The sequence below is a fragment of the Idiotropiscis lumnitzeri genome, chromosome 3, assembly GCF_059441095.1.
Source record: "Idiotropiscis lumnitzeri isolate Australia: NSW breed Sydney's pygmy pipehorse chromosome 3, RoL_Ilum_1.0, whole genome shotgun sequence".
Lineage (NCBI taxonomy): Eukaryota > Metazoa > Chordata > Actinopteri > Syngnathiformes > Syngnathidae > Idiotropiscis > Idiotropiscis lumnitzeri.
This window is the reverse complement of record NC_142393.1, coordinates 31,988,189-32,001,559: the sequence shown is the minus strand read 5'-3', so window position 1 is coordinate 32,001,559 and position 13,371 is coordinate 31,988,189. Positions and strand designations below refer to the sequence as shown.

The 13,371-nt window shown below is 41.5% G+C and overlaps 1 protein-coding gene across 4 annotated transcripts in view; it reads left to right on the top strand.

The window, feature by feature from the left end:
* pard3ba (par-3 family cell polarity regulator beta a) overlaps window positions 1–13,094 on the top strand; it is a 146,636-nt gene extending 133,542 nt beyond the window's left edge. For all 4 annotated transcript variants that reach the window (XM_088291030.1, XM_088291029.1, XM_088291031.1 and 1 more), the window contains 2 exons: window positions 5,694–5,770; window positions 12,248–13,094. In XM_088291030.1, the coding sequence (XP_088147156.1) occupies window positions 5,694–5,770; window positions 12,248–12,611 (441 nt within the window). In that variant the 3' untranslated portion in view covers window positions 12,612–13,094. The remainder of the gene's footprint in view (window positions 1–5,693; window positions 5,771–12,247) is intronic.
* Window positions 13,095–13,371: the final 277 nt, after the last annotated feature.

Genomic DNA, 13,371 nt, shown 5'->3' with positions numbered 1-13,371 from the left:
CCTGTTGAGAAACATTAGTGTTCCCTGGAGTACCCAGACATGCTAATGATATGTGCTAATGTACAATAGCATTCAAAATGATTTAGTCCGTGCTTGCAGAACAGCTCCTTGTGCAACTATTTGGGCTCATTGAGCTGTATTTGTTTGTTCTGTCAAGCCTTGTGTGCAGTGTGTGTTTTTGTATGACCCGTGCTTGCTTGTTTAGCTTGTCAGTGGTCTTGTATACGTCTGTCAGTGTGCATGTAAGAAACATGCGCTGTATGTGCAACAGTGTGTGCCAGTTTTGACAGGTAAAGCCATCCACAGGGTAAACAGCCTGGGATTGGATCAGAAAATCCAGACCAGACCTGAGATTATATATATTTGGAACTTGACCGTATAATTCTTTCTCGGGAGCTTATGGGTATAGATAAAAGCTGCACCAAAAAAAAAAAATAATACCTTTGTGTGTTCGCAATAAGCTAGCGGACTGTTTAGTAATGTTACTCTAATTATAATGGTTGTGCTGATGCGGTGAAAATACTTTGAGTGAACTTTTGAAACAAATGGCTTGCAGTGAGAACACTTTGCCTGTCATTTGTGTCTGTTAGCTATCTGCTGAACTAAACATGGAAGAGCTTTTTTGATGTCATCCTCCATACTCAATTCAATTCAACTCGCAACTGTAGTTTTCTAACAACCAATAGTTTGTCTGATGGTCAGTAACACTCATAGAGATAGATTAGTAGAGTTCTCTTGTCCTATTTGGTTATAACTCCTCTCAGTTGCAGCCCGATCCCAGTTGTAGCATCATGGAGAGGCAAGCCGCAAAAGTTCAAAAGCAACCGTATTCTCCACTTAATAAAAACAACATGCTCAGATACACTTCAACAAAGCACATCACTTCCCAAAATGATGAAAACAGCCCACAGTGCGTTTACACGTTGCACAATAAATTTTAAATGACACCAAAAAAAGGTGGAAAATTCATTATTAATGAGAAAATTAGCAGAGCTTTTGTAGCAGGCTGCCAACTCTAAGGCACCTTAGGCATAAGAGAGAACACTTGAACTGCCAACCATACTGGCTAAAAGTGGGAACAGCACAAAGTAGCACAGAAGCAAACATACTGAGTTCTATGACAAAATGTGTGACACAAAAATAGCATGTCATGATTTGGGTATAATCTGAATACTTATCTAGATAGTGCACTGTGCGCGCTGTTTCTTGAACGGGTAACATTTCAAGGTGGAGCTCGTCCGTAAATGAATGAACAGTTAATACAAAAAAAAAAAAGAAATCAAGGATCTTGCATAAACTAGCTTTTATGAGAGGCTGACCTTTGGCTAGTTTTCTTGCAAATCTAAATTTGATTTATAGGTAAATGGTACTGCTGCAGGGCGGCATGGTTAAGAACTGGATAGCACAATGGCCTCACAGTTCAGAGGTGCCGGGTTCGATTCCGGCTCCGCCCTTCCTGTATGGAGTTTGCATGTTCTTCCCGTGCCAACCTCCCACATTCCAAAAGCATGCATGGCAGGTCAAGTCAAGTCAAGTCAATTTTATTTATATAGCCCTTAATCACAGACAGTCTCAAAGGGCTTTACATAGCCACAATCGACATCCCCGATCTTAACCCCGGGAGGGCAAGGAAAAACTCACAAAACCTCATTAGGGGAAAAGTGAGAAACCTTGAGAAGGGACCACAGGATGACCAGGCTGCAATGGATGCCAACTGGGCAACATTTGACACATACAATGATGCTATGCAATAATAGATGAGATAATATAAGAGTCAATTGAATGAAGTGCTGCAGGTTGATTGAACACTCTAAATTGCCCCTAGGTGTGAGTGTGAGCGTGGTTGGTTGCTCGCCTATATGTGTGCCCTGTGATTGGCTGAAAACCAGTTTAGGGTGTACCCCGTCTACTGCCCGAAGACGGCTGAGATAGGCTCCCGCACCCCCACGACACTTGTGAGGTGAAGCAGCTCCGATAATGGATAGAGGGATGGTACTCCAACATTGCAGATATAATAGCCTGTCAAAATGCCATGTCATGTCGCATGATCTTTAACAAAAAAATCATTCCAGGTATAAAGCAAGATGCAGCCAGCTGCCTCCAAGATGTGTCAATACAGTATATATGTTTGTTACATATAATATTAGTATTTCATATGGAAGTCTCTTGTCGCCAAAATGCGCAAGTGCAGTCTCTGAATGGATCTATCAATGCCAAGAGCCTCTCAAATATCCACACACTCTCCTTTATTTCTCACCTTTTCCCCATTATTATTATCATGACTAGGAGTGTCCCAGTACAATATTTTCCAAGACTGATCCGATACGGATATTGTGACCTACAGTAATTCCGCTATTGTCCGATACAATATCAGCAGGACTGTTACATGCTGTATTTTTTTAAATTTTTATTCTGAATTGTTAGAAAAGACTTGATCAAGTTATAATATTAAACCAAATAGCAATAATCAGCAACGAGATGAGAATATATAACCCATTTATTCCAAATATGGAGTGCATCTGACTATTAAATGGATACATACATACAGTTACTAGTTACCTGTTAAAGAAATGCAGTTTGATATATAATGAAAGTGTTATATTAATGTAACGTGAATACATTTAATTACTTTTGGATTGTTCCAATACCAGATATGTTGAAAGAAATAGAACAAAATGTACAAAATCAAACATTTCTATTGCCATTTTTCAGTTTTGTGATGGGTACATCCAATCAGGAGACAATAAGAACAAGTTTTCAACAAGTACAAATCGGTGACATAAATGTATGTATGTATCGATCTATGTATGTAGGAAATCAAAAGTAAATTACCATAATCTACCCAAAAAACACACTCAGCCACACATTCACACCACAAATTCCAGGGCTTTAAAAAACTAATAAGAATAAATTAAATTAAATAAATAAAAATAAATAAATGCAGCTGAAAAATATCGTAGGATAAAAAAACCGGGGGGGAACTCAATGGTTCATTGTTGAGCCGCATCAATATGCAAGGTATCTATATGAAGCAAGAGGGGTTGCCAGGTTTTCTGAAAGGCCTGAAGGGAACCTTTGAGGGAAAATCTGATCTTCTCAAGCCTCACGCATTGTAAGAGTTCCCGAATCCACCTGTTATGAGTAGGTGGGGATGGTGGAGTCCACTTAAGCAGAATGGTGGTGGTAGCAGAGTGGTGAAAGAAACAATAGTTTGAGTGGTCTTGGACTGAACGAGTGGTGGGGGTTATTCCGAAAAGGGCTGTAAGTGGATTAGGGTTCATTGTATACCCCAAATCTTTCCCAATGTGTCAAAGATAGTGTGCCATGATGTTTATTTTTCTGTATTACTCTGTTTTTTACCGCATTACATCTGTTTAACATGCACGGTTTTGGAATGCTGGAGGAAGGCTGAGCACCCATAATTCAAATCCAAAGCACAAGAACGTGAATGAGACATACTGACAACTACTTGTGCACCACTCAGCAGAGACACAGGCAGACAGTCATATAGATCAGAAGACAGATAACTTTGTGTTGAGGGAAAGTAAATTTGGTAGCTTCATTAAGGTTTTCAAACCATTCCACGTGACCAGGTTGTTCATTTGTAAAAGGGAGAAAAGAAAAATTTAGCTTCATCATCACCCCCACCCACCCCGTCTCATACAAACAGGCACGCACACACACACGTGCTCTTTAACTGAGACATGACGTTAACCTCAAAAATACATTTGTTTTGTTTTTAATTCCTGGTGACAAAGCAGACAATATTGGTAATATGGCGTTTAAATTGCAAAGCTGTTGTAACGAGAATTGGTAAAGTATTTACTTACGAGTTGTGTCGCAATCATACATGATAACAAGCAGTCCGGATGATTTTGACAGTCGACACATATCTTTGTGAATGTTATTTAAAACGAATAAGTGCTGCAGTGAATATGATCCAAAACAGTCACCCTCCACTACTTTTACAGTTTGAAAAGCGGCAAGGATTCAACTATGCAATCTCATTCCCCCACCATAAAAATGTAATTCTGCAAAAATGCTCCGCATTTTTATTAAATTTACCTGTAATCTGCAACAGGAATGGGATACAGTTGCAGGTTTTTTTGTATCCTGAATACATTATAATACCGGTAGATGTAGTTTCCTTCTCACATGGACTGCTTGTCTGAGAGCGAATATCGGACGTTTTAGATGTAGTCCGATAAAACCCGATACAGATTTTTTTTTGGGCTGATATCGGAGTCCAATCTGATACTATCGGATTTGGGACACCCCTAGTTATTATTGTTAATGTTATAATAATATAGTTACTGCGGCCTTGGTAATTAACTTCTATGTTGACAATCGCTACGTTGTTTGTGATTCAATCATGTTGTCTCATTGGGTACGTGTGTACCTGAGAGACACCGACTCTTAATTGCTTGGCGGTTATTGAGTTCCGTCACGTTTGGTCGAGTCGCTCAGTGTGCGGTGAGCCAAGAAAAGACAGCAATGTGATGCTCCTGGCATCAGAAGTTGCTTCTTATATTCCGAACTTTATGGTACATGCCAACACAGATCACCCTCGTGCATGCTTCATGTCTCTTCAGCTCCTTTGTCTCAACTGCGTTCAGTTAATTGTATGCTTTTCAGCATCTTATCTGCAAAAATTCGACAATGCTGAGTTCCTTCTCCTTGTAAGGTGGTGTTTTACGACTTATCAAAATCTGGTTACTTTGAAGGGCTCTTATATTTATATTAACATTGTTCTCACTGCTCTCGTGAAACCCTTCAGGTCGATGTTATGGGTTCCTCTTAATTGTTGCCGTTCTGTTGCGAGCTGAGTTACTCCACTGCCCAACTCTGCAGAGAATGTTATCATCGTCAGCAAGAGGAGTTGGAGGAAGTTTTGCTGGTCTTTTTCAAGTTGGCGTCAAAACGCAAATATGCGCCAAAGTAGCATTTGTAGTTTTATTGTATCTGCCCACAAGTGGCTTTAATCAGCACTTCCTCGGGTGGGAGGATATGTGCTCCCTCCGCTCTACTCTGCATATACTTGCTTTGTTTTGTATTTTCATAAGGCCAGTATTTTTGGCATAGAACATACACACACATGTTCAACATGAGGGCGCATTGCTGACTTGTGGGTCCATGTGTTTGCGTTACCACATGTGGGGCGTTCCAGTCTTCACTCCTTTGTTGTTTGATCCCACTGGAACTAACAGACCTCATCCAAACACAGTCAAAGTGTTTTATGCTGAGCTGCTTTGTTAAATTGCACTTTAAACTACTTTTGAAACAGGGACCCTCATCATTTTGTACAGTGTATTGACAATCCACAGCAGGTGAGGTGTCAGTGAGTGGTTTGCAACAGCCAACATCACACCAACAAAAAAAACTGTTTGAAACTTTGTTTTCAGTATTTGAGCCGATCTATTGTACAACAGCTTTCCCAAAGTGTATGGTTAATGTGAATAAAATGCTAATATTCATGTTTCTTGTGCTAATTTCATATGTGAACATTGTCATTCATTATATAAGGCAATACGGGATGTATTTTAGCATGGCTATGGCTCTTGGGAGAAACACGTTCTTCTTTGGGTCTTGGCCAGAAGTCATTTTTTCAATGAAGACTTTGCAGGGCCCAGTTTTATATGTACTTGATCATGTTGACTGCATAAAGTGGGACTTTTTGTTGTTGTCCCTTACAGATGGCACCCAGAGGTGATGAATCCCGACCTTTACACCTGTATGAGGAATTGGACCGGCCGCACCCCACACACACAAGGTAAGAGCTAGTATTTCTTCCTCAATGCAAGGGGAGAAGACAGGATTATGGCGATCTTTGTGCCCTCCTCACTCCCTCCCATACGCACGCACGCACACATACACACAGACATTCACGGCCCAGGCTAATCCTCTTTGGAGCTCATAATTAAATCTGGAGTGTTTGCCTTGGGAGTGTCTACTCATCCCAGGAATAGGACTGATCAGGTCTCCAGAGAGCAAGGCATCGGCAGGATGCTTACGCATAGAACCAGCCTGAGGACGCTCAGCACTTGTAAGGCACGCACAGCCTCTCATGTGGCTTTACTGACGATTGTGTTCACTCCTTGTGTTTGTTTAGCTGCTCTCCTGTCAAATTAGGAACGTAAACATGTGTGGCTCGTCAGTTCTCCGTTGAAGGTTTCACATTAGAGCTACGCAGCCGAGGGACGCTAAGACGCAAGGTGAATGTAGAGAGGACACCAGTAGGGAGATGAGGAGAGAGAAAAGTCATTTCACGGCTTATTGGGGCGCCTGATATAACCGAAAGCAGCCAGCGAACCAAGAGAGCATATCTTGGAGCCAAAGAACGCGGAAGAATTCAAACTGAGACCTGATGACATTGGATAGTTAAAGACCAACTATACTTTTTTATTATTATTATTTAACTGCTGTATGAGGGCTGACATGAAGTTTAGATTGCAAAACATGAATATATTTGAAGACATGGCTCTTTTGTAAGGCAGCGCACACGGTGACCCACCGCTTTAGCATGCCTGCCTAATTGTTTTGAAGTTCGAGTTTTCCCTGAGTACTGTGGCTTCCTCATTGCAAAATTGTGCAATTAGGGTTAAGTGAGGACTCACATTTTCACGATATGCTAATCAATGGTTCTTTTTTTTATATGTGCCCGGCAATAGGTGGATGAGCAGTGCAGAGTATACCCATCCTCTCGCCCATAGGCTAAGATCACCTAGAAGATGGATAGATGGACTAAAAACAAAACAACTTTTGGATAATTAGTTTTTTCATGTCTAAAATTCATATTTATATGTTGTACTTTGAATAGGAAAACAACAACCCATATTCAGTGTGTTTTAGATGTTCATCCCCATTTTGAATTACTTTAGGCCATACACCAGCTGCTTGTCGTCAGTGTGATATGAATGTACAGTTTTAATTTGCCTCCAAGTTGAACAAAAGGCAAGAGAGAGTCAGAAAAGCATGGCACTTAACATCGCAGCAAGGGGAGCAGGTAGTGTTGCTCCATTTTGTTTCTTCATCAAGGTGAGAAAAGAGGAGGTGAAGGAAAACGAGAAAATAAAGCAGTGAATAGAATGTGTCTTTGATAGTTGAACTTAGTGCAAAATCCCCTCGGGTGCCGTCATTATTGAAAGCCATTTCCCCTCAAAATGAGTGCGCCTCTGCCATTGGCCTGTCTCTCATTAGCATACATTTGGGTTGGCTTTGTGTAGCACTGGTCCGGGTTGCAGCTTGATGGATGAGTGGGCGAGAGAGTGTGTGTCTGGGCGTGCACGCGTGTGTGTTTGGATAATTTACAAGCAAAGCACCTCACAGATGGGATCGCATGGAGAGAGGGTAGTACTTAGAGGATGGGTTGAAATTGATGCAAAGTAAAGTGAGTGCCAGTCTGTAGATGCAACTTCATCTCTGCAAATGAAGACACATTTGGGTGGGGCGATGCCTCATTTCAGGACCAAAATGTACCTTTTTTGTGTCTTTTCCGGCCGATGTCAGACGTCATCGTCATTGTTGAATCAAAGTCGCTTGTTGACACGTTAGGCTGCACTCAAAAGAAGATGAGTTTATGCACGCTTGTCTAGTGAAGAGGATTTTAAGCATGTTCTGGGAATGGCTGTGCAGACTCTCCCGAGGGAGCATGTTAGTGTGACTGATCATCTTGTGTGACTCTACGTTAGCAGAGGGGTGCACCCCAGCCGGACGCTGCAGGCCACAAATGCACACTGACACATGGACAACATTAACATCATTACCAATTCAAAGTAGCAGGTCAGGGGCGCATTGACCCAGCCCCAGGTTATCCAATCACAGTGAACCATTCCGTTAAGGTGATTGCATTAGTGGGTCTACGATGGTGCGTTTTTGTTTGGAGGGGCAGATGGATCCTTCTGAAGGGTGGGCAAGTTTACAATGGCCCCCGACACACCAAAGGACATTTTTTTTTTTAATGTTTCATTGTATTGTTTTGCTTCAGTTTGCATGTTGAGTCCCCTTTTTTCTACAATCCCTCACTGTTACTACTGTGCCATTTTGATGTTGGCAAAACATTTTTTAATAATATATTTTTCCATGTGCATCTCCATCTGAGACTGTCAGTCCTGCTGGTAGCTATTTGGTCAAATTCATTATCAACATGGAGTTCCAAAAACATGACAGTGCATCCTGGAACTTCTCAGTCCTCTTGACTGTCCGCAGTGTGCCTGAAGTACTTTCAGCTGACATTCCGTGGACGCTTACATGCATGCACATTTTCAGCCTCTTGGGTTTCTCATGTCTTAATATTGCATGTGAACCCTTTGGCACCGGTGAAGAACAAAATGGAATAATAGAAGACATTCATGTCACTCTCCCAATTGTGGTCAATGTGATATTTGCACCATGCTGGTCAACCATCTTTTAGATCTTACAACTTTTGAAGCAATCATCAGTTTCATCTATCCAGCAGTGCAAGTCATTTAATTATCATAAAAAGTCCAAGGGAAGAATTTTGTGTGTGTGTGCGCGTGCGTGTGTTTTAAACAACTGCTCATTCTGCATGCTACATTTCAGACGGTGATCGTCCATAATGAACTGGTGTGCAGAAGCAACAATGTTTGGTCCAGCTAACCGTTTTTGAGCTCACTGGGTTGGTGATTGGAAAAGAAAAGTCTTTTGCTGGCTTTGTCACATGACTCAGACGCCTGGGGTGCCACCTGTGTACAATAATGCTGCGGTTCCATAAATCCTCCCGCCCGCATTTGTCTCCTCTGTTTATGTCTGTCTTTCTGCATCCATTCACCACAAGTCCTCCCTGAGCTGTCTATGGGAAAATGGAATCATAGCAGTATAAATACTCAAAATGTAAATGCTTTGAGCTCTTTGTGCTCCCTGTGAGCTCAATAAGTAATACACAAACTGCCATGTACATGACCGCGTGGTCTTCAGGAAGCTAAGTGTGTAAACCCCAAAACTCGTCTTTACCCGAATAGAAGTGAGTAGAATAGTAGAAGCACGTGGCGAACTTCACGTGAACTGTCAAGCCTTGAGGAAACTCGACACGAGCTGTTACAGTGAGGGAGCCTTTCTGCATTCATAGACAGAGAAGTCCATCTGTTTCTGTCATTAACAGAAATGTTACAGAAATGTCTTCTTTCAGCTTGGCTCTAGAGCGCAATCACTCTCCTTCGACCAATACATGACCTCCCACTACTCTTTTTCCCCCTCCACCATGCCTCAATGCAGGGACGACTTTTACTAATAATGATCAAATGACCTAAGTGAGGAAATAACCACATACGGCCCAAGTACAACCCGCCATGTATTGTTTGCGGTAAGCACAAACTGCATACAGGGGCACGTGTGACTGTTGTTGACCTCACCAGTTATGAACAGGCAGGCTTCCATGGTGGCTTCTGTGGCATGAGGCCTGGTTGGTCATCACGCCAATTTCATTGCAATGTTTGTTTGTGGAGTCTGGAGAACTTCTCACATACACTTTGCTCAATTTGTGGTATTAAAACTGTTCAGTCTAAACACATTACTTCCCATAAATGAAGCAACGTAGGATGCATCTTGTCAATGCAAAAGCGACCATATGATTTTGACATTGAAATCGAATATGTTGCCATTAAAGTGTGTGCATGCAAATGTGTCTTTTCCCGGTTACTTTCATGTTATTAGTCACTGGCAAATGTGCTCACATATACATCTGTAGGTTCTCTTCAACTCTGCAATGAGTACATTCATTAGTTAAATGCAAATCTCATGTAGTTGAGTAGCATGGATCAGTGTATTGGCAGTCACCTTGGTGTGTGTGTGGGGGTGGGTGTGTGCGCGTGTGTGTGTCTGATTCTGAGAGAGCCAAATGTTGTTTTCCACCTCTTTTGCGCTTACAAAAGATTTGAGGCGACTAATTTTGTTGAGAGCAAGTGCAGAGCAGTGCCACTATTATCATACACACACACACACACACACCACCAGATGTATTCACATGAGCGCACACACACGCTTACATGTGTGCGTGAATTCGTCCCAAGTACCGGTCCAGTGGTACTCCAACTTGCATACTTAATTGGTTCCATGACCCCTTTTGGAACTTAAAACCTTCTTAAATCAAGGTAAATTTTCAAATTGTAACGACTGGAAATGGTTTTGCATTTGCATAACAAAACATGTACGTATGAGAGACATATTTTCAACTCAAATTTTCTGTATACTTTGAAAATTTCCTAAAATGGATCATTCATAACTCCACTGTACTTCCTCCCACATGAAAACCATGTCTGCATGTCAGTTTCATTGGAGACTTTCTGTGAGTATGAATGTGCATGTGAATGATTGCCTGTCCAGTCTTGTGATTTTCTACTAAGCCCTGAACAGGAGAAGCACACACCAAAATGGAAGGATGAATGAAAACAGGAACATAAAAATTGACTGACAGCTAGAGCAGAACATGGCTTCTATAGTACTACATTTGTTGTTGCAGGTACATGCCGAACAGTTCACGAAGGTCCTCAACATCAACATAAAAATAGTTGTGCATTTGACACAGTTTTGTAAATTTGCCCCCATTAATCTTGCAGCAAGGCTGAAGCCAGCTGAATGACCCCAGGGAATGAGGCTTTCCGTGGGTCACTGGGGCCCATGGACCCTTTAATCCCCCACCTGCTTGGTCGGACACCCACACGTAAATACTCTCATATGGTTGAATGCAATAAGTTTGCATATCCTATTTGTTGATTAAATATTTAGTCGAATAAATGCAAACTAGCTCCCTTTATCTGCTGATGGACTCGATTCACAGCTGAAAGCCTAAATTGTCCCTTGAGAGCAGACCAAAGGCGGCCTCGAGCAGCTGCAGTGACCTACCAGTGAGCACATCTATCTCACAGTTCTGAGGTTCTCGCTTTCAAACGACTCTCAGGTTGTTTTGCTGTGGATATTTCAAGGAGGAAGAGGTTGCCCCAGAGAGGTTGGATGTGTTATGGTTTTTCTAAGTTGGTTCGCATATTTATCACAAAATGTTTTGAATCATCAAGCCAATTTCAATATCCAACCGACAGCAAAAACACAACCCTTGTAAATACATGTTAACCTGTATGTTTTTTGTTTTTGATGAACAAAATATTGTTTCTATATTTTGATTTAGTAGTGAATTAAAAAAAAGGGCTGTTTTGTTATTTAAATGATGTTTGTTGGATAAATAGAATACACTAATGGTGTATTCTTTGTCAACATTTCACCGTTTAAAATTGAAGTTTGCTTCTATCCAGATGATGCAGTTTGCAATCATTTCCTTGCCATAGGTCTCCAACCCAACTTCCTCTTTTGTGAATAAAATGCTGTTACCACTGGCTGGCACATGCGCAGAAAGCCGACACTCGACTTAGAATTTGATTTCCGATAAAATTGTCTGTTTGTGTTATTACAACTTTCCAAAAGTCAAACACAATTATAAGGTATGAGGTGATTTTAATTTGTTTTCTATTGATTTCATTCAGTCTTTTATTTTTACTGTGTGTAAACTGACTGACTGTAGCTGGGTTTTCAAAAAGTAGTGAGTCATATTTGGGTTGAATCCACGACTTTGGTGAATTGAACCAATGGAAATCCTGCGCCAGGCTGAATCCAAACTGTACATCCTTGAGGAATCGGAGCTTAACATTCCTAGAACTGAGCTGCCGCAGCACATTTGTTGCTTGTGACTTCGCCTCTGCTGACAGACAAAGCAGCGCTGTTCATTCTTGGGACCACCTGTGTGTACCGCTCTGTTTGGGTGGTCAAAACACACGCGCACACATTTTTGTATAGCACTCCAGCTCACCGCAGTCCAGGAATATCCTCATGGGAAGGCAGAACTCACCCTAAATCGCTGTCTAATCTGTGGTTAGTGAGGCATTCTAATTGGCGAGTCAACAGGTGCTGTGACAGACTCGGACTGGACAGCGGAGACGCTTTGGTATGATGGCAGAACAAGGGGAGGTTTCAGCTGGAGGGGGAGTTAGCATGAGCCAAATTGATGCAAGCCGTGTGTTTCTCGGCACATGCAGTGCAGTATTTCCAATTATGCAATTAGTAAGCAGCTTGCGCCCTCAACTTTCCTTCACTATGTCCCTCAAGTGGGGACTTCGTCTAATCTTATTTCATTTCATTTCGTCTAATATAATCCTAATATTTTACAGTTAGTATGAGACACTTGCAAACACCTGAAGTTAAATTGGTCGCTTCAGCTAATGGCTTTTTCATCTGTCTCTTTCAGGAGGGACCCATATGATTACCCGACCCACTCTAGAGCTACACAAAATGATGTACCAAGAGATTACTACCAGGATCGCCACCATGACAAAAGTCAGTCGGTCCATCAGCCAGCAGCCTACAACCAACGCCACTACACCTCATCTCCCCATGCCGGACCGCAGTCCCGTGCGGCCGTGAGTCAGGACGTTCTGTCCTCCCCCGCAAGTGGCCGCAAAGGACGTCACTACTATGAGGCTGTAGGAAACGGTGGGGGTGGCTCCCGACAGGCCAGCCCTGGTCGTTACGCCAGCCCAAATCGCTATGACTACAGAGACGACAGGCAGCCTGATCCAAGACAGAAGAACCCCATGATAGGTGCTGTTTAATTGAAACTTTGCAAGTGGGTGTTTTTCTAAATCTGTGAACTATTATCCAGAGATTATTTTCTAAACCAAGGATGGCCAAAAAGCAGCTTTATAATTGCAAGCATGTGTATGTATTTATAATCTTGTAAAATTGTGAAATCTAGGGTATTTTGATTTCATATAGACAGTTTATGCTATATTTTTGCATAGAATCAACGTTTTTTTCCCGACAAACTGGGCTTCACTGGATAGGAGGTAAAGCAAGGACACTTCTACTCACTCAAGTCGCAGGATGTCAGAATCACAGTACAGGATATTGGAATGATGTCCTTTGCTAGTATTGTTTCATCAGACATATATATATTATAATAATAATTTGTGGTGTTTCTGATGAAATGTAAAATGTTTGATCAAGTGTAGACGATAAATGACTTTATACTGTGCCTCAGTTAATTTAACACAATTTTTATATAAACATTTTGCATTAATAAATGTGAAAATTATTTTGCTCTGGTTCATTTATTCGCATACATGCATATTTCAAATGTTCATTTGAACTAATACAACATCATTAGTCATCACTTTATAATATTCAGCCTAAATTACCCGCAGATCATTTGCGATAAATGAGCTCTGTGAGATGACTGATAGAAGTAGCCAGTGTTCTGATAAGGACCAAATCATCGGCAGCAATTAGATCTCCTCCAAGATAATGATTATGGCCCAATTTGCTCTCCGAACTATAGATGGCACTGATTGGCAAAATTAGTGCTGAAAGGGA